We start from the raw sequence: 22,015 nt of genomic DNA, 5'->3' as shown, positions 1-22,015 counted from the left end.
TCTACAAACAGTATAGAAATTAGCTAGACTTGGTGGCTCATGTATGTAGTCCCAGCTGTTCAAGGGGTTAAGGCAGGAGGATCACTTGGGCCTGAGAGGTGGCTGCAGTGAGCCGCAATCGCCACAGCATTCCAGCCTGGGCAACAGAGTGAGACCCTGACTAGAAAAAAAAAAAAAAAAAAAGGAAAGAAGGAAGGAAGGAAGAAAGGAAGGAAGGAAGGAAGGAAGAAAGGAAGGAAGGAAGGAAGGAAGGAAGGAAGGAAGGAAAGAGAAAGGGAAAAAAGGAAAGGGAAAGGAAAGATGAACTGGAGCGCTCTCTCTCCATTTCTCTCTCTGTCATGTGAGGACACAGCAAGAAGGTAACTGTCTGCAAACCAGGAGGAGGGGTTTCACCAGGAACCAGATCTGCCAGTATCTTAATCTTAGACTTCCCAGTCTCCAGAACTACGAGAAATAAATATCTGTTGTTTAAGCTAACCAGTCTATGTTATTTTGTTATAGTGGTCTGTATTAACATACTTGGATTCTCACAGTCTCTTCTGGACTGTTTTAACAGCATTAAAGGAATTATTGTTTTTAATCAGGTATTATATAATACAATAAAATCAAATATGGATAAAGCTAAAATATATTTTCAGTTATGCTACTATCTCCCTCACAGAGGCCTTGTGTTTCTCTGATCTGACAGTCCCAGCCACTATATATGGCAAAGTGAGAAGAGTCCAAAAAACCTAATCCAGTGGAACTTGTATATTCAAGAATGCAGCTAGCTTGGCCATGGTGATTCATGAAAGAGTGACAACTATCCCTCCAGGTAAACTTTATTCCTAACTTTACTGCCTGAAACAAAACTGCTGGCTCAGTGGAGATCTGGATTCACAAAGATTTCCATAAATGTCTGGGTCTGATTTATTGATGGGTCAGCTGAGCTGAAACCTGATGACTCTCACTGTTCAGCCTCAGGGTCTGCCATGAAGAATCAAAAGCAGACGTATTCACTCTGTTCAGTGGGCAGAACTATGACTGCTGGGGCTTGTCAGTAAACTAGCTTTTTGGTCTGTCACTTGGAAAATCACAGACTAGAAGATCAATGATACCTTTCTTCAGAACTGTAAACTATGGAAACAAATGATGGCTACTGACCAAATTATGTAAGTGCTAATGGACCAATGGCGAGGATTTGATAAGATTGTCCAGATTCAGTAGGCTGAGTCTGTCCTACCCAGATTGTCTTAATTGCTATATGGATATGTCATACTGGACACTGCAACATGTTCACCATCCTACACTGGTACAAAATAAAGAACTGTATGTTTCTGATACAGAATCTACTACTACATACCAGACATATGATACCTGCCAAAAGCTGATGCAGTTGTCTTACAGTGAGTGACGGAAGCCCTAACAGGGCATGACTCCCACATACTCTTGGTAGATTGACTATGTCAAATCTTTAATCCCTTTTCTTGGGGACATCAATGGTGCCTCACTGACCAGTCCAATCAGCTGATTCCAGCTACACCATTGTCCCTTGATGGTTACCAAGAAAGTTTGGTCATTGAATATGAGTGTCCTCAGAAAGCAATCATTTCCTTTCATCTGCTTCCTGGGTAATGAGCAGTATGAAAGAGATGAGGTATTATACACACCCATTTTGAAAATCTGGCATTCAGTCCTAACCTTTCTGAGCATGATGCTTCTTTGTTTCCCCAATGACAACCCAGGTCACCCCTGTTTGTACATATTCCAGGTGGCAGGCTAACCAAAATGGGGCCTAGAGAATTTGAGTTTAATTATGGTTTAACTACCTGAATTATCTTGGATTGATATGGTATTGAAGTGGCTACATTGCCTGGGGTATACACCCTGAGGTTTGTTGTCACACACCAGGAAAATTTAGGACATGGACACACATGAGGAGTTTAGGAGCGGAGGTTTAATAGGTAGAGAAACAGCTTTCCCTATAGAGAAAGGGGTCTTGGAGTGAAAAGGACCAGCTGGCAATGAATGTGCCAAATTTTATAGTCAGGTTTGAGGAGGTGGTGTCTTATTTACATAGTGCTCACAGATTGGTTAGATCAGGTACATAGTGAGCAGGGAGGGCTGGTCACCCCACCCTAACCTTATTATGGAAATGGGCTTTCCAGTTTATCATCACCATCCTGCCTGCTCCTTAAAGTACATGTGGCTGACAAAGAGAAGGGAAGATGGAACTGCCATCTTGAACATGTCTAGTCCTTAGTTCCTACCAGCATTCACTCTGCAAGCTCCCAGCTTGCTTGTCTATGTCTGCAGCTTGACTTTACAGGCTGCTCTTTGTTAGAAAATGATTTGGGGCAGCTTTGCCTTATAGAGAAAAGCCTTACTGAGGACTCCCATATCCTTATTATCTGCCTAAGTGATTTCTTCTTAACTCCTGTATCAGTATTAGATTATAAGAATAGGACAACTACTGTACTTGGCTGAATACACTGCTGGATTAATTTTTCTACAGTGGCCCAAGCAGACCAAAGAGGAGGATGTAATGGTTCTTTGTAAGTTTTATAAAAATATCCTTGTCTATCTTGCATCTAGCCCTTCAGGATAAAAGGTGTGGGTGCAAGTAAGGGATGCTTGGAAAATAACTATGATTAAAACTACTGCAATGCTGGGTGCAGTGGCTCACGTTGGTAATCCCAACACTTTGGGAGGCCACAGAAGGTAGACTGCTTGAGTCCAGGAATTAGAGACAAGCCTGAGCAATATGGCAAATGCTATTTCTAAAAAAATACAAAACAGTTAGCTGGGGATGGTGGCATATACCTGTAGTCCCTTGGGAGGCTGAGGCAGGAGAATCACTTGAGCCCAGCAAATCAAGGCTGTAGTGAATCATGATTATGCCACTGTACTCCAGCCTGAACAACAGAGCAAGACCTGTCTAAAAAACCCCACAAAACTACTGAAATGAGACATACTACTTTTGTCACAGTACAAGGAGAGCAAAAAAACAGACACCTAGGGAGAAAATATCTGTCTCTGGGAGGTATGGGGAGTAGAAGGAATACTGAAGATCTTTTGTCTTTCATAACTATCCCTCTAACCTTCCTTTGAAAGAAAAATGCCCTGATGTAGCTATCCCAAACTATCAAAGGAGCCTTTAATATAACTGACTTCTGGGACTGCCATCCCCTGTCAGTGGGAACTGACTACAATTTAATCATTATTCCCCTTAATAATGAATATTGAAAAGTCTGTCAGAAACCACAGAGGTGGCTTAGCACTTGCGTCAGTCATGCAGAACACCTGTCAACACACTTGGCTATATTCCCCACCCCTATTTCCACTGTTCATTCTGTGGTGCTCATTCTGTGAAATAGAGGCAAATGCTATGTGGGTGACGGCATGGCAAACAGATCAGGTTGGACTGACTGCCCGCCAACGGTCAGTCACTCCAAATACATGAACTAAACTTGATTATTAGGACTGAACTGAGAACCCATGTGGGAGGTGCTGTCAACCTGTACCTTCCCCAACCTTGAACTTATGTAGTAGATTCCACTTAGGGACCCCATCAAATGTAAAAAACCATTTCTCTTTTGAGGGTACCATGTGTTCCTTAAGGATTACATTTCTTATGTAGAAGCGAGGCATTAACTTATCTCCATCCTATAAACAATGCAATTGCACTGTAGAGCTGGTTCTAAGAGCGTTAAACATCCAGTGCTTAAGGAAACATCACTTTGATCTTGGATGGTATTCAGATGAGCCTCAATTCATTGGCCAGGATTGTTATGGCTGATTAGAATTGCACTACACATTTACTCCTTGCCAAGGCAAATTCTGTGCAACTGATAATAAATCTTTCTACACCTGCATTAATGCCTCTGAGGCCAAGAAGAATGGTCAATACAGAAATAAGGGGAAATCTTCTTGGCTTCCTAAGGCAGATTCTCAAGGCTTATGAAATTTGTTCAATGGTTTGGGCCTGGGAAACTGTGTAGGTATGATTGAGATAAATATTTCAGGTTGGCCTAAATCTGGGTATTAAATACATTCCTAAGTATTTTATTTTTGTGTGTGGCTATAATAAATGAGTTTATGTTTCTTATTTGGCTCTCAGAATGAGTGTTATTGGTGTATAAAAATGCTACTGATTTACTAATATTTTTTCATTGATTTTGTGTCCTGAAACTTTGCTGGTTTATCAGATCTAGGAATCTTTCAGCTATGGGTTTTTTTTTCATAATAGGTATAGAGTCACGCCATCAGTGAAGAGACAAAATTTGACTTCCTCTTTTCCTATTTGGATGTCTTTTATTTCTTTCTTTTACCTGGTTGCTCTGGCTAGGACTTCCAGTACTAAGTTACATAAGAGTGGTGAGTGGGCATCCTTGTCTTATTCCAATTCTTTTTTTTTTTTTTTTTTTTTTGAGATGGAGTTTCGCTCTAGTTACCCAAGCTGGAGTGCAATGGTGCGATCTCGGCTCACCACAACCTCCGCCTCCCGGGTTCAGGCAATTCTCCTGCCTCAGCCTCCTGAGTAGCTGGGATTACAGGCACGTGCCACCATGCCCAGCTAATTTTTTGTATTTTTAGTAGAGATGGGGTTTCACCATGTTGACCAGGATGGTCTCGATCTGTTGACCTTGGGATCCACCCGCCTTGGCCCCCCAAAGTGCTGGGATTACAGGCTTGAGCCACCGTGCCCAGTGTCTTATTCCAATTCTTAAGGGGAATGCTTTTAGCTTTCACCTATTCAGCATGGTTTTGCTACAAAGAGAATAAAATACCTAGGAATACAACTAACAAGGGACGTGAAGGACTTCTTCAAGGAGAAGTACAAACCACTGCTCAAGGAAATGAGAGGACACAAACAGATGGAAAAAATCAATATCATGAAAATGGCCATACTGCCCAAAATAATTTATAGATTCAATGCTAACTCCATCAAGCTACCATTGATCTTCTTCACAGAACTGGAAAATACCACTTTAAACTTCATATGGAACCAAAAGAGAGCCCACATAGCCAAGATTAACCTAAGTAAAAAAAAAAAAAAAAAAAAAAAAGCTGGAGGAATCATGCTACCTGACTTCAAACTACACTACAAAGCTACAATAATCAAAACAGCTTGGTACTGTCACCAAAACAGAGATATAGACCAACGGAACAGAACAGAGGCCTCAGAAATAACATCACACATCTACAACCACATGATCTTTGACAAGCCTGACAAAAACAAGCAATGGGGAAAAGATTCCCTGCTTAATAAATGATGTTGGGAAAACTGGCTAGCCATGTGCAGAAAGCTGAAACTGGTCCCCTTCCTTACACCTTATACAAAAATTAACTCTAGATGGATGAAAGATTTAAACATAAGACCTAACGCCATAAAAGCCCTAGAAGAAAACCTAGGTAATACCATTCAGGACATTGGTACAGGCAAGGACTTCATGACTGAAACACCAAAAGCAATGGCAACAAAAGCCTAAATAGACAAATGGGTTCTAATTAAACTAAAGAGCTTCTGCACAGCAAAAGCAACAATCATTAGAGTGAACTGGCAACCAACAGAATGGGAAAAACTTTTTGCAATCTGCCCATCAGATAAAGGGCTAATATCCAGAATACAGAAAGAACTAAAGCAGATTTACGAGAAAAAAAAACACATACAAAGTGGGCAAAGGAAGACACTTTTCAAAAGAAGACATTTTTGCAGACCACAAACATATGAAAAAATGCTCATCATCACTGGTCATTAGAGAAATGCAAATCAAATGCACATTGAGCTACCATCTCGCACCAGTTAGAATGGCAATCATTAAAAAATCTGGAGGCAACAGATGCTGGAGAGGATATAGAGAAATAGGAACACTTTTACACTGTTGGTGGGAGTGTAAATTAGTTCAACCATTGTGGAAGACAATGTGACGATTCCTCAAGGATTTAGAAATAGAAATTCCATGTGACCCAGCAATTCCACTACTGGGTAATACTCAAAGGATTATAACTTGTTCTATTAAAAAGACACATGTACTCGTATGTTCACTGCAGCACTGTTTACAATAGCAAAGACCTGGAACCAACCCAAATGTCCAACAAACACAGACTGGATAAAGAAAATGTGGCACATATATACCATGGAATACTATGCAGTTATAAAACAGGAGAGTTCATGTCCTTTGTAGGGACATGGATGAATCTAGAAACCATCATTCTCAGCAAACTGAAACAAGACCAGAAAACCAATACCCCATGTTCTCACTCATAGGCAGGTGTTGAACAATAAGAACACGTGGGCACGGAGAGGGGACTATCACTCACTAGGGTCTTTTGGAAGGTCAGGGGCTGGGGAGGTACGGCAGGGGGTGGGGATGTTGGGGAGGGATAACACTGGGAGAAATGCCTAATATAGGTGATGGGGGGATAGAGACAGCAAACTACCATGGCATGTGTGTACCTACACAACAACCCTGCAAGATCTGCACATATACCCCAGAACTTAAAGTATGATTAAAAAAATAGAAAAAGAAAAATTTATAGTAAATATCTTTTCAAAGACAGGTAAAAATATTTATAAAAATGTATGTTCTGCATTAAAAATGTCTTTTCACAACTGAGCACCATAGACATTTCTAAAAAGCCAAGATTTGGACTCGCGTTGCAGCCATGGAGATGTGAACCTCTCCAGGCTCCTCCTGCTCCAGGTGGGCGCTCGCCCTCACACTCCTCGCCCTTCGCCCGCACTGGTCTGGGCCAGCCATGGAGAAGATGGAGCTGATCAAGAAGGCCAAGCTACGACAGCATAGCCACCTGCATGAAGGCAGTGACCAAGCAGGGTGCTGATCTGTCCAATGAGGAGTGTAACCTGCTCTCCATGGCCTACAAGAACATGGTTGGGGGCTGCAGGTCCACCTGGAGGGTCAACTCGAGCATCGAGCAGAAGACCGACACCTCTGACAGGAAATTGCAGCTGATTAAGGACTATCAGGAGAAAGTGGAGTCCGAGCCAGGATCCATCTGTACCACTGTCCTGGAATTGTTGGATAAATAATAGCCAATGTAACTAATCCAGAGAGTGAAGTCTTCTATTTGAAAATGAAGAGTGATTATTTCTAGTACCTTGCTGAAGTTGCATGTGGTGATGATCAAAAACAGATAGATAATTCCCAAGGAGCTTTCCAAGAGGCATTTGATATAAGCAAGAAAAAGATGCAACCCACACACCCAACCTACCTGGGGCTTGCTCTTAACTTTTTTGTATTTCACCATGAGATTCTTAATAACCCAGAGCTTGCCTGCATGCTGGCTAAAATGGCTTTTGAGGAGGCCATTGCTGAACCTGATTCACTGAATGAAGACTCAGACAAAGACATCACCCTCATCATGCAGTTGCTTAGAGGCAGCCTAACACTTTGGACATCAGACAGTGCAGGAGAAGAATGTGATGCAGCAGAAGGGGCTGAAAACTAAATCCATACAGGGTTTTATCCTTCTTTCCTTCAAGAAACCTTTTTACACATCTCCATTCCTTATTCCACTTTCCTATAGCAAAGAAACCCATTCATGTATATGGAATCAACTGCTTATGGTCTTTTCACACTGCAGCTTTGGGAAAACTTCATTCCTTGATTTGTGTTTGTCTTGGCCTTCCTGGTGTGCAGTTACTGCTGTAGAAAGTATTAATAGCTTCATTTTACAGAAACATAAATAACTTCTAAACACTTACGTAGAGGACTAAAAATGTATTTGGTATTTAAGCAATCTGAACCAGTTCTGCAAGTGATTGTGTTTCGTATTACTGTGAAGATATGAAAATGTAGTTAATTATAATTTGAAGAGTGTTCCACATAACTTCAATTTCTACATTCCCTCCCTTGCTCTTAGGGGGTTCTTTTCAATAAGCAACATTTCCATACTCTTTATGTATTCCTTTTTAGTAGAAATTCAGAAGTATTAGCTGAATGGGAAAGCACTTGCCATCTCTGGCTAGGGGTAACAAATTGAAATGCCTCCTATAATCACATAAGGAGGTCATGTATATCTGTGGCAACAGGGAGTTTCCTTATTCACTTTTTATTTGCTGCTGTTCAAGTTGACAACCTCCCTTCCCAATAAAAACTGACTTACACCTCCTGCCTTTGTAGTTCTGATATTCACTTTACTATGTAATAGAAGTAGCATATTGCTGCCAGAATATAAGCATTGCTTTTGGCAAATTAAAGTGCATATCATTTCTTAATACACTAGAAAGGGGAAATAAAGTATACAAGTCCAAGTCTAAAACTTTACTACTTTTCCATGAAGATTTGTGCACATGTGAGAGGGTGTCCAGTTTGTCTAGTGATTATTATTTAGAAAGTTGGACCACTATTGTGTGTTGCTAATCATTTACTGTAGTCCCAAAAAAGCCTTGTGAAAATGTTATGCCCTATGTAACAGCAGAGTAACATAAAATAAATTATATTTTATAAACCATTTACTATAGCTTTGTAACAATTGCATACACATATTTTAAGGGACAGCTGAATTTACTACTTTCTTAAGTTTATTGATATTTCCCTTTCATGTAAAATCTAGTAGTGATACCTATGTTTCTGCATTGTGCATTGTGACACCCTTGTCTAGGGATGCCTGGAAATGTTTAAAATTGGACTGTATTTTCTAGAGTGTTTTACTATAGATCAGTCTCATGGGCCATCTCTTCCTCAGAGGTAAATCATATCTGGTTAAGTGTTATATGGAATAAAGTGGGCATCTTAAAACAAAACAAAACAAAAAAAGCCGAGACTCAGAGAATTTATTTGCAATGCACATAACCAACAAAGAATTATGATATAGGCTGGGCATGGTGGCTCGTGCCTGTGATCCAAGCACTTGGAGAGGTCAAGACAGGAAGATTGCTTAAGGCCATGAGTTTGAGACCAGCCTGGGCAACAGAGTATGACCTTGCCTCTACAAAAATTAAAAGAATTAGTCATGCACAGTGGCATGCGTCTGTGCCCTAGGAGTTGGAGGTTGCAGTGAGCTATGATTGTACCACTCCACTCCAAACTGGGTGACAGAGTGAGCCTCTAACTTGAAGATGAAAAAGAAAGATGAAAGAAGAAAAAAGAAAAGAAGTAGAAGAAGAAGAATGGTATATAAATGCATAATGAAAAATCTATACATTTGCTGACAGAAAAACAAACAATCCAACTAAAAAATGAGTACATGACATAATCAGGCAATTCACAGAAAACTTAAATGGCTAATAAGCATAAAAAAGGATACACAATCTTACAAGTAATCAGGGAAGTGCACATTCTGATGTTTATCCAAATGGTTCATTCATGGAAGACAGGAAATTCAAAGAAGGTATAGCAATGGAATGCAGAATATTTTGCTTTATATTTGTAGGGTTTTTATGTGTATGTATTAAAAAGATGAAGGTGAAAGCATATATTTGTTGAGTTAATGTAAAGGTCAAAGAATAAAATCTTGACTAATAGTTAACAAATCACTTTACTTGAAAAAATATACCTGTAACATCTCTTTTATTATTATATTTTTGCTCTTGATTTTATTAATCCCTATTGAAACACAGGCAAAGGATTGCTAACATGCCATTTTATACTTACCTGAAGTTGATTATAAAACTGTATAATCTTCTCTTTCTGAGATGACCAGTTTTGTAAACCTAATTGTTGAGTTGCAGTATATATTGCTTTCTAAAAGGAAATAAATATATAAATTTAAAATGCATTGCAAATAGAACCCTTAAATTTTTATCTTCCAAAATCTCTCTTAACTAAGTACCAATTACCACCTAAGATAGTAGTTTTTGATTTTTTTCTAAAATTTACATTACATATTTATTAAGGCAAGGAACTATATAGAAAAAACATTTGTCCTGCTTAAGGCATACTTGGGAATAAATCATTGTACAAATTATTGCACATCTGAAACCACAGTGCATCACAGATTGCATAAAAATGCTAAAGAAGTAAACCAGATATATTACCTGACTTAGGTAATAAATGTAGATTGGAAGACAAATACAGATTTTTCTTGTCAAAGTATGCGGCAGCTTAAAAACTCTGGCTTCCTCCTTTGGTATCTTTAGAACCAAGACTCACCAAGTACCATCATTTAGGCTATTTAAACATGTTTTCTGTACCTGAATGTCTTCCTCTTCTTCTAACATCATAATAATGACTTTTAGAAGGTAAAGAAAATACAAGGCAACCTTTTATGCTTATATAGCATCAATACACAATTCAAGGGAATTGTGGTCTTTCCTCCCCCAACTCATGGATATAATTTATACCCTGATATCCACAACTTCCAGTTACCCCCTTGGCATTTTATAAGTCCAGGAATATTCAAGACCGATTTAGAACTGGAATGATAGAAGATTCCGCCACAGACCCCATCGGTTCTTTGATTTTTGTCTTTTGGATTCCTCATTTTTGCTGATTATCCACTCACAAGTTGACTCAGCTGGGAACCTGACCCTGATTGTAGTGCTTTCTGGCTCAGCTCCTCCCCTCATTGGGAAGACAGTGTGAAAGGTAGAAAAGTACTGAATTCTCCTCTGGCAGTGTGGGTCATACATCCACTGTCTGGGATTTTAAAATGTCTCTTCATGTGTAAGGCGAGGTGCTCTGACCTGGAAAATGCTCGGTCGCATTTCTGGCACTGGAATGTGTGCTGCCCAATGTGTTTACCGTAGTGCCTGGTGAGTTCATTTGAGTGGGCAAATTTCCATCCACAGCCATCCCTGTCACAGTATGGGTTTCTCACCTGTGTGAGGTAAGGTTTCTCACCTGTGTAGGTTTACAGGTGTGCCTTGAGATGGGAACTCTGTGTCGGTTTTGCTGCAGCCCGCGTAATCACAAGTGTGGGTGGTGGTCCTTTTCCAGGGCCACGATTGTCTTCCCTGTTTGGCTTGGGCTTCTCCGGCATGCAGGGACCGGGTGGCATGAGCTCTTGTTAATGGAGCGGCAGGACTTGGGGCTGCATCTGGTCAGGCAGGAAGGATGGGTAATTGGGCCCAGGGCGGGGATGGAAGCAGGGTGGGAGGGGGGGGCGCATGGCAGGATGACAGTACTTGCTGCTCAGCAGTTCCTCAGGACCCAGGGTCGGGGTAGTCCTGCTGGGGTGCTGCTGCCCCAGGGGTAGGTCGTGTGCTGCCAGGCGGTGGCCATTGCTCAGAGGGGGTCCAGAGCCCAAGTGGGTGCAAGAGGAGCCCGCCTCCTGCTTGATCTTGGGGCACATGTGCGGTGGCTTGTCATTGTAGGGCGCCACCACCGCCGGGTGGCTGCGGTCAGGGCTGCATTTGCTGACACTGATGACCGACGGGCTGCAGTACCCGCTGCCAGGGGCACTCAGCGAGCCTTCAGCACAAACTTGCCCATCAGCCTGTCACCTGGCGGCAGCCGCTGCGGGGGAATGTACACCGGGTCTAATTACGGCCGCAGGAGCTCTGCTACAAATGCCCCGGAGGGGTTCACGCCTTTGATGTCCGCCAGGTTGAAGGGAACCGTGGGAGGGGTATCGGACTCCCTGCCATACAGGAGGCCTCCACCGGGTACAACGCCCAGGTTGCTCCCGCTGGGATCGGAGAGCTGAAGCTGCAGGTGGAGGGAGCGCTGGCAGGGTCGCTGCTCGTTGGGGAAGATGAGGAAGACGCTGATGCTGACGAGGACACAGTGGCAGCCACGGACTCCGGATGCGACAGCAAATTGGAGAAATTACAAGTCCAGGTCCAGGAGATCGTTGAACACCTCCATCTCTCACCGGGTACGGGCCAGGCTGCTACCACGCAAGCGGCACGGGGTCTGCAGCTCTCCAGGTCTGTGGCCAGTCGCCGCCGCCAAGTCACAAGGGCGGCCAGGAAGCACGGGGAAGTCGCTTCACGTGGGAGAGCTCCTCCCGCCAGGGGTTATTCGGAGCACCTGCTTGATGCAGTGTCTTCTACCTTCCCGCCTGGCCAGATGCGAACGTGGAGAGAGATGGGAGCAGTGTGTTGCCAGGTGGCTGCCTCATTAATGTGGGGCCCCAGAACGTCCTCGGGAGCCCAAAGCAGCTGGGGCACCCGAGCCCGAAAGTCAACAAAGAGAAGACTTTGAAACGAAGCTAAAACCCAAAACCCCAAATTGCCTGAGATCCTTCTTCTTTGGTTTAAATATAAATTGGAGGCATCCTTTTAAAAAAGTTCCTTTGTATACAAACGTTCTTTGAAAAGTTGTAAACTCATGAAAACAAGACAATCAGTAAGGCCAGTAAGTAGGTCCGGTGGTCGGGCTGTGCTCTCTTCCACTCAGCAGCGTTCTCCGCCGCTGTCGCCGTGTTTTCAGGTGCTGCGGTGGGAGCAGGGGCTGTGGCGGGGCAGGGGGCGGGCCATGCAGCCAGGTGAGACTGGCCGCAGTGGTGTGGGGCTGCGAATTGGTCAGCGACGCAGGGCGCGGAGTCCAGGGAGCTGTGTGGGGCTGGCGCGGCCAGGGGGTGTGGGGCGTGGGGCGCGGACCATGGCCCCGTGGATTGGGGAAGGGTCAGAAGTGGCGAGGAGGGTCACTCAGTGGCTCCCAGTGCCTCCGCAGCCCGCCACAGCCTCTGCTACCCCCGTGCCCGCTCCTTCTCTCCAGTTGGGGAACTGCCCTAGTTCTTGATTTTTTAGTTCACCAACCTCCGTCTCTGAGAATAATGAAAATTATTACTACTGTCTCCAGAAATATACAGTGAACACAAAATTTTATGTTTATGAAGACCTAATAGCAAATTCACAGATCCTCCCCCAGATTAAGAACCCATTCTTTAACACTGAAGAACCAGAGGTTACCAGTGTATAACCATCAATTATCCTACACTAAAAGAAAATATAAAGAAGGAAAGAGAGAAGAATCAAATAGATGCAATAAAAAATGATAAAGGGGTTATCACTGCTAATCCCACAGAAATACAAACTACCATCAGAGAGTATTACAAACACCTCTATGCACATAAACCAGTAAATCTAGAGAAATGGATAAATTCCTGGACACTTACACCCTCCCAAGACTAAACCAGGAAGAAGTTGAATCCCTGAATAGACCAATAACAAGGTCTGAAGTTGAGGCAACAAGTAACAGCCTACCAACCAAAAAAAGCCCAGGACCAGACGGATTCACAGCCAAATTATACCAAAGGTACAAAGAGTAGCTGGTACTATTCCTTCTCAAACTATTCCAAACAATACCAAAAGAGGGAATCCTCCCTAACTCATTTTATGAGACCAACAACATCCTGATACCAAAACCTGGCAGAGACACAACTAAAAAGGAAAATTTCAGGCTAATATCCATGATGAACATTGATGCAAAAATCCTCAATAAAACAGTGGCAAACAAAATCCAACAGCACATCAAAAAGCTTATCCATCACGATCAAGTAGGCTTCATTCCGGGGATGCAAGGCTGGTTCAACACATGGAAATCTATAAACGTAATCCATCACATAAACAGAACCAAAGACAAAAAACACGTGATTATCTCAACAGATGCAGAGAAGGATTTCAACAAAATTCAACAGCCCTTTATGCTAAAAACTCTCCATAAACCCAGTATTGATGGAACGTATCTCAAAATAATAAGAGCAATTTATGACAAACCCACATATCATATTAAATGGGCAAAAACTGGAAGCATTCCCTTTGAAAACAGGCACAAGACAAGGATGCCCTCTCTCACCACTCCTAGTCAACATAGTAGCTCTGTTTTTAGTTTTTTGAGCAACCTCCAAACTGTCCTCTTGACTTGAATAGATATTTCTCGAAAGAAGACTTACAAATGGCAAATGGGTAATGAAAACATAGGCAACATTATTCATCATCAGAGAAATAGAAATCAAACTACAATGAGATATTATCTCACCCCAGTTAAGATGGCTTATATCCAAAAGAGAGGCAATAAAATCCTGGTGAGGCTGTGGAGGAAAGGGAACCCTCATACTTCGTGGTTTTAAATGTAAATTAGTAAAACCACTATGGAGATATACATTTTAAATTAATACATTTTAGATTTAATTTCATAGAGTAGAACCATGAAAGAGCTATCCTCTCATAACTCCTGGTCCAGATAGTTTTCAAGAGAGTTGTTTAAACCTTCCTACATCACCTAAGGAATGATCTTTTTGTGTGTAAGTCTGTCATGTGTGCTCAGACATAACATGAATTCTGTTCTTGTTGTATACAAAGTTATGTACATCGCCTATTATCTATATTTAAAGAACAAATAATTATAAAGTGATTTGTTTTCTAAATAAATTTTTAAAACTTTTTTGGGGGGTTTCAGGGAAAGAAATCAGCATGTTTAATGGCCTGACACCCAATAAAGTCCTGGAAAAGTCAGACAACAGAAGTTCAAGGTAGAAATACCAGGGAAGACAGGAAGAGGAGAAGGAAGGAAGAAGAACAGGATATACTGAAAAGACAACCTTGTTAAGCCAGATTGTGAAAGGCATTAGATGCCAAAATACTTAATTTCAATTTTGTATTGCAGGCAACATCGATTCAGCAGTTGCTTTGCTAACGTGGTCAACTATATATTTAAGGAAAGCAACTCTGGTGGCCATATGGGAAAATACTGGAATGCAGGGTGTGGTATGAAGCTCTGTAATAATATCAACAAGAGACAGTGAGTTCTTACCTGGCCTAAGGCAACTACTGTGAGGCTCTAGATATAAGAGAAACAATAAAGGGCTTTATAATTATAATGTGTAATTTTAATAATTACAGAATGTTAACAATTTAAGTTTTTGTCATACTGCTGATCTAATTTGATTCTCTAGGCACCCTTTCAAAGTGGGAAGAATAGACACTATTATCCTCATTTCAGAAGTTGAAAATATTGAGAAACAAAACATACAATGATCTTCCTTGTCTAAAGGTACACAGTTAATTCTTATTTCCATTAGGACACGATATACCGAAAGCTCTTTTTCCCCAAGGGGCACTATATATCTCCAAATATTTTTATACCCCTAATTATAACATGAATAAAGTATTGAGAAAGAACTACAATATTTTTAATCCATATCTAGTTTCTTAATTTATATTCCACAGCTAAATAATTTGTGATGATTTTGAAAGATCTTTTTACCTCCAAAACAAGTTGATTTACTTTTAAAACTGTCACTTCTGGAAAAATATCTCCTATAATATTTTCGAAAAGTGGGACATCTTCAGGAGGACATTTTGGCAAAGTAGCTTCTCTTACAGCCTCGATAACAATCAAGGTTTCATCTGCTTCAGAAAGATTGTCACTGGTATCACTTTAATGGTATAAGAAAACAAATATAAAGAACTAATTAGTGAGTTTGCTTTGCAAACATTAAAGAACATTAATATTCTTTTTTAGGGGTGGCTATTCCAATGTCCTTCCCTCCTCTCTCTCACTGGATAGCAGCCATGTGATTTGGGTGGAATTAACCAGACCTCCACCTTCAGCAATAGGCTCTAAATGGGCTAGAACAATGAGAGTAACACCATTCCCCAGACACTGAATCAGGGAAAGATACTGTATCAGTAAGGGCTTTTTGTTGCAGATAACAGAAATGAATTTATGCTAATGTAAAATAAAAAATAACATACTGATTTATTTAAAAATCTCTAGGAGGGCCAGAACTAGGCCTGCAAGCTATCTAGCTGTTAACAATGGTCTACAGAACTAGTCTTATAAATACATGTCTGCCACCATCAATGGATCCAGATAGCAGTGACTGTCACACCAATACATGACTGATGCTGGTACTGCTCACTGCTTCTGCTATTTCTGGTAAATGACTATAGCTACTACCACTGCTGTCAACCTCAGCAGAATGGACTCTGTGTATTTCCATTTCTTTTTTCACTAGCTTCAGGTTCAGATTCTAATGTAGCTGTGTCTGACTTGCCAAGGTGGTATGTCAAAGCCACAGTTACAAGAGAGTTTGGAAAACCAAGTTATATGGCATAACAAATATTCACTGAAGTAACAACCTCACCTCTAGTCAATCAGTGTAGAGCGGTCACTTGGACACAGTGACTCAAGGGTAGACAAGTGATGAGTCCACTGAGAGTAAAGTCCAAGCCTTTAGTTCAATAATATGGACAGCCCCAATTATTATTAGAAGGTGTCCTGCCACCAAAAATGAAGTCAGCCTAAAAGGAACCCAGTATATGGAGGACTGCAGTACTGAGAATAGCTCAGAAAAATTAAATTGAAACCTTAGTCAAAACAACCATATCCTGTCCCATCTCTGGATTTTCTGATTGGATTAAACAACAGTTCCCTTCACTATTTAAGCCAAATTGAGTTTTCTGTGAATTTTAACAAAAGCATACTGACATAAGTTATAATACGTTACTCTATAATAATATTTCATATACTAAACATTTCAGTATATATTGTATATATTAAACATATAATCAAAATAAAAAGTAACACCCTGCAACGGTGTCCCAACATTGATCATTTCTTAGTGAGAAGAACATTTAAAATCTTCTCTTCAGGTTATTTTGAAATATACAATACTGTTAACTATATACACTCACCTTATACAGCAATAAAACTGAAAACATTCCTCCTATCTGTAATTTTGCACTAATTGTATTCCTATAACCACTTGGTTATTACAATGGGAGAGTTATATTGGGTTGCAATTGACTTTAGTCATTTATGTTTCCCTGAGAGTATCTCACTGAGTCTTCTGAATGTATTTTGGTAAAGAGAGGGCAAGCGTCCAATTGAAGTCAAAGGGAGGGGGCCATGCCAGAGCGGAAAAGTGTTCCAGACTTTACTGCTGGGGTCCCGCAGAATGACAATGATCTTTTAATATTTTTTCTTAAGACAGATCTAGCTTTATCTTAAAGGAAAATGAAAAATATCAAGGCTAATATGTTTGGTAGTAGGGCAAATATTAAATATATATATATATAGAGAGAGAGAAAATGGCTTAAATAAAATAATATTGTTACAATATGCTGTTATTGGACAAAGGTAACACTTCATTAAATATTATAAAAGAGTAATTTTGGAAATGGCATATGAAATTACCAATGGGTCTGTCATAATTTAAGAATAAATAATTAAAGCTTTAATGTCAACAGCTAACTAAAATTCAAGAATGAGATAGCTAATATAACCTTGTTTTCACCCATTATGATTATCTTCATGATACCAGTTCTTTGGAATTAGCTTAGTCTCACTTTGTGGTTCAATATTGTGGTAAGGACCATAAATCTTTTAAGTGCATATTTGAAGAGATGTTAATTCTCTAGATGTTGCCAAGCAAATCTTTCCTACCATGAGAGTCCTAGAACTCCAGTTGCTGGATAATTACTTTGTTTTCTAAATAAAGTGATTTGAAAAATTCTTTTAAAGGAAAGAGGGAGAAAACTGCCTCTTTTCCTTAAAAGAAAAAAAAAAATGCCCCCTACGAAGACATACTCACTTTTTAATCCCCAGAATCTGAATATTATTTAATATTGCAAAAGAGGTGATTAAGAATTTTAAGAGGAGTTTATCCTAGAGTATCCAGATATAAATAAAATCACATGTATCCTAATAAGAGACAGAGAGATGCAGGGACACACAGAGGAGTAGGTGATGTGACCATGTGTCTACCTTTGAGTCACTGTGTCCAAGTGACTGCCATATACTGATTGACTAGAGTTGAGGTTATGTTACTTTAGTGACTATTTGAAAACTTTAGGTTTCCCATAATTTGAAGGAACAATAACAGGTTAGAGTAGTGTGGTCATAAGCCAGGAAACACAGGCAACCACCAGAAGCTGGAGGAGACAAGGAAAGGAATCTGCCCAAGAGTCTCTGGAGAGAGGGCAGCCCTGCTCACAACCTGGATATCAGACTTCTGGCCTCAGGTCCTGTGAGAAAATACATTTCTGTTATTTTAAGTTACAACTTTGTGGTAATTTTCTAAGGCAGCCCAAGGAAATTAATATGCTGCTTTGTGTTTTAATTTAAACATCTTCAAAGTATATTTGAGAATTAACATTAATTCTTCCAACATGATCTAGAAAGAGAAAGTAGGAAAAAAGGAAGGAATGAATTACTATGCCAGGGAAAAATGAGACAAATCTGTATTCTTGGGTGCGTAAGAAATAAGGTCAGAAGCCTTAGGAAGAGCAGGGTGGGAGAGAAGAAAAGGGAGGGGTAGGGAAAGGAAGAGGAAACGGGCAAGAACAGTAATTACTATTTTTGTGGCAAAAGGGACAAGAAACTTTTAAAAAACAAATTGTCTAATATTAATTCTTAGGTGGTTCACTGTGCTTTACTCAGACAATAGAAAACTCATCAGCTTTCTTAAAATATAGTCATCTTCATGCAATCACACGGCTTCTGTGGTGTTTTGGAAGAATCAAAGAAACGGGGCTGTCACATTTAGGGCAGCACAGACTAGAGGGAAGAGAGCTGCTTTCCGTGGCAGGAGATAGACTGTCTCCTGTATACTGGAAATGGAAACTAATTGAAGGGTACCCATGAGAACTTTAGGTTTCCTGTCATTTGAATACAATTAAGAGCTTTGAATTGAGAGCAGTACTACTTTCATTGGAATACTTATGTAAAGAACTAGGTGACTATAGGACTATAAAATCCAGCAGACTTGGGGACATCAGGGAGCCATACTTGGGTTTCATGTACGAATGCTATTTATCTTTGTTAAAAAATCAGAAAACATTTAACAACAGACACCTATTTACATGCCATCAATATTATACAGGCCATTTGCAACATATGCCTCAGTTTTTTATTTTTAAGAAATAAACTATTATGGCTTCATCTCCTATCCTTTGCCCCTTTTTTATACTTTTTCTTAGATGTGTATGTATCCATAAGCAATCCATATTACTTTGCTTTAAAAGGGAAATGGTTATCATATCGATAGATCCTTTTGCAACATTTAATTAATAAAACATATGTTAAAAACTTTAAAAAAATTTTTTTAATAGGCAGTACATGAATGTAGCCCCAATCATACTAATATGAAAAGATATATCTTGTCTCTACCCAGAAAGGAAAAAGCACATTTGCTTTCCTATAGCTTCACCAAGGTTTTGCCCAACTTTTATATTTCTGCCCATCTGTTAAGTGAAAAACAGAATTTCAGTGTCATTTTAATTTTCACTTCTTTCATTACGAGTGGGGCTGACGATATTTTTACATATTTAAGGCACTTTTATATTTCTTTTTCTAAGAACTATCTGTTGATGTGCTTTGCCCATTTTCCTATTGATTTTTTCCCCCAAATTTCTAGGAAATCTTTATACATTAAGAGGATAAGCTATGTGTAATATGATTTACAATTTTTCCCTAATTTATGAATTGTCTTTTGACTTCAAAAAATGTATTTTTGACCATTTATAAATCTTTTCTTCTGTGGCTTCTAGATTTAGAGTCTTAGTTTTAAAAATCTTCTGTATTCCAAGAACAAAGGACATTTGTTTCTTCAAATCATTTAAATTTTTTATATTTATTTTATCCTTTTAGAGTTATTCCTAGTAAATGATGTGGACAATGGTTCCAACTTGATTTTTATCCTGATGGCTGTTTAGTTTTTGCAAAAGTATTAATTAAAAAGCCTATTCTTCCCCATGAATTTATGATATAATAAATGTCCTAAGCACATAGTCCTATTTTTGGGCTTTCTATACGGTTCCAATGGTTTGCTTTTCTACTTATGAGCCAGTATCACAGTGTTTTAATTATTGAAGCTTTTTAATATGTACACAAAGGGATATCTCCCCTTCACTGCTCTTGCATTTTCATCTTTTTCTAGCAAGTCTTGTTTATTTTTCCATGTGAACTTTAGGATCAGTTTGCCTAAAAACAAGCAAACTAACAAACAAAATCTCCTTTTAATATTTTACTGAGACTGCATTTCCATTCATAAATTAACATTTAGAATATTTAAATCATTATGTTAAGTTCTTTAAGACGTTATTTTATTAAGATGGTATATTATTTCATTTAAATACATTTTCATTTCTTACAATCCTGTTTTAAAGTTTTCCTCATTTGGGTTTTACACATTTGTCACATAGGTATATTCATATAGGCTATACATTTCTCATTGAGTTAGTACTCTTCTAAATGAGGCCTTTTGTTCCATTATATCTTTTATTTTGTAAAACACTTTCTTTTAAAAGAATAGGCTCTCTACTGGGGAAAAGCACTCTGTGATTTTTATGCATTTTTTCTTACTCTTCTTTCATAATTCTTTAATAGTCTCTACCTTTACTATGACTATCTGGGGGCTCCTTGTTTTAACTTGGCATCATTACCTATGATTCTATAAATTATTTTCCCAGCAGTATATATCTCCCTTTGACCTAACAATTCAAAATTCAACTGACCATTTAAACTCCTGTTTCTTCTTTCCAGCCATTATTAAAATTATCTTCAGAGATCTCAAGCCAAAATCATAATGATCCTATCAAACATTAAAATATTTGAATTATTAAAGTTTCTAAAGAATAAATTTGAAAACAAATGCATACAATATATAGTTATATTACAGGTAATCTATGCTATATAGGGAAACAGTGTTATAAATCCCAAAAACCCTTGGTTATGTTGCTAATGCTCTAATTTATCTCCCAAACTGGTGTTCCTAAAGTCTCATTCTTAAAGACTAACAAGTATTAAAGGTGTTAAGAAATATCAGTATCTGAATTAAGTTTTCTCTGTACTAGAATGAGATAAATTGAAAGAAAATTAAAGAGGAGCACTTTTGGAGAAAATGTGGTTAGCTGTCCAAACCATTTTGCATTACAAATACTCTGGCATATGCTAGCAATGTAATTGTCGAAGTGTGGTATCCAGATCAGCAGCATCAGTAACACTTTAGAACTTGTTAGAAATACAAATTCTTGAACCCCACAGCAGAGGTACATAATTAGAAACTCAGGAGTAAGGCCCAACACTTTGTGTTTTAACAAATCCTCCAAATGATTCTGGTACACGGTAAAGTTTGAGAATAACTGCCCTAGATATTAACTTCCTTGTATGGAAAAAATAGTCTGTAATTTACAACAACAAATGCTCAATTACTCTTTCCAGATCTTGGAAGAAAGACTTAGAATCTTGACTGATTTTACAGTTTGCCTTATATGAAGCTCATACATGGACTTAATATGTTGACAGAAGTTCTAGCTCCATTCTTTTGATGTGTTGACAGGAATTCTAGCTCCATTCTTTTGATGTGTTGACAGGAATTCTAGCTCCATTCTTTTGATGTGTTGACAGGAATTCTAGCTCCATTCTTTTGATGTGTTGACAGGAATTCTAGCTCCATTCTTTTGATGTGTTGACAGGAATTCTAGCTCCATTCTTTTGATGTGTTGACAGGAATTCTAGCTCCATTCTTTTGATGTGTTGACAGGAATTCTAGCTCCATTCTTTTGATGTGTTGACAGGAATTCTAGCTCCATTCTTTTGATGTGTTGATAGGAATTCTAGCTCCATTCTTTTGATGTGTTGATAGGAATTCTAGCTCCATTCTTTTGATGTGTTGATAGGAATTCTAGCTCCATTCTTTTGATGTGTTGATAGGAATTCTAGCTCCATTCTTTTGATGTGTTGATAGGAATTCTAGCTCCATTCTTTTGATGTGTTGATAGGAATTCTAGCTCCATTCTTTTGATGTGTTGATAGGAATTCTAGCTCCATTCTTTTGATGTGTTGATAGGAATTCTAGCTCCATTCTTTTGATGTGTTGATAGGAATTCTAGCTCCATTCTTTTGATGTGTTGATAGGAATTCTAGCTCCATTCTTTTGATGTGTTGATAGGAATTCTAGCTCCATTCTTTTGATGTGTTGATAGGAATTCTAGCTCCATTCTTTTGATGTGTTGATAGGAATTCTAGCTCCATTCTTTTGATGTGCTGATAGGAATTCTAGCTCCATTCTTTTGATGTGCTGATAGGAATTCTAGCTCCATTCTTTTGATGTGCTGATAGGAATTCTAGCTCCATTCTTTTGATGTGTTGATAGGAATTCTAGCTCCATTCTTTTG

At 39.2% G+C, this 22,015-nt stretch overlaps 1 protein-coding gene and 2 pseudogenes across 1 annotated transcript in view; 1 reads left to right on the top strand and 2 right to left on the bottom strand.

Moving 5' to 3' along the window:
- The window catches only part of DNAH14 (dynein axonemal heavy chain 14), a 376,422-nt gene that overhangs the window by 174,043 nt on the left and 180,364 nt on the right, over positions 1–22,015 (bottom strand). Inside the window, exons 34-36 of the mRNA XM_074385260.1 lie at positions 20,354–20,430; positions 15,099–15,270; positions 9,600–9,689 (exon numbers count right to left, since the gene is read on the bottom strand). Coding sequence (XP_074241361.1) covers positions 9,600–9,689; positions 15,099–15,270; positions 20,354–20,430 — 339 coding nt within the window. The remainder of the gene's footprint in view (positions 1–9,599; positions 9,690–15,098; positions 15,271–20,353; positions 20,431–22,015) is intronic.
- LOC101031892 (14-3-3 protein theta pseudogene) lies at positions 6,742–7,505 on the top strand (annotated as a pseudogene).
- On the bottom strand, positions 10,510–12,216 carry LOC101033486 (Krueppel-like factor 4 pseudogene; annotated as a pseudogene).

This window comes from Saimiri boliviensis, chromosome 14, assembly GCF_048565385.1.
Source record: "Saimiri boliviensis isolate mSaiBol1 chromosome 14, mSaiBol1.pri, whole genome shotgun sequence".
Lineage (NCBI taxonomy): Eukaryota > Metazoa > Chordata > Mammalia > Primates > Cebidae > Saimiri > Saimiri boliviensis.
The sequence above is the reverse complement of the archived record's forward strand: the minus strand, read 5'-3'. Positions and strand labels throughout refer to the sequence as shown.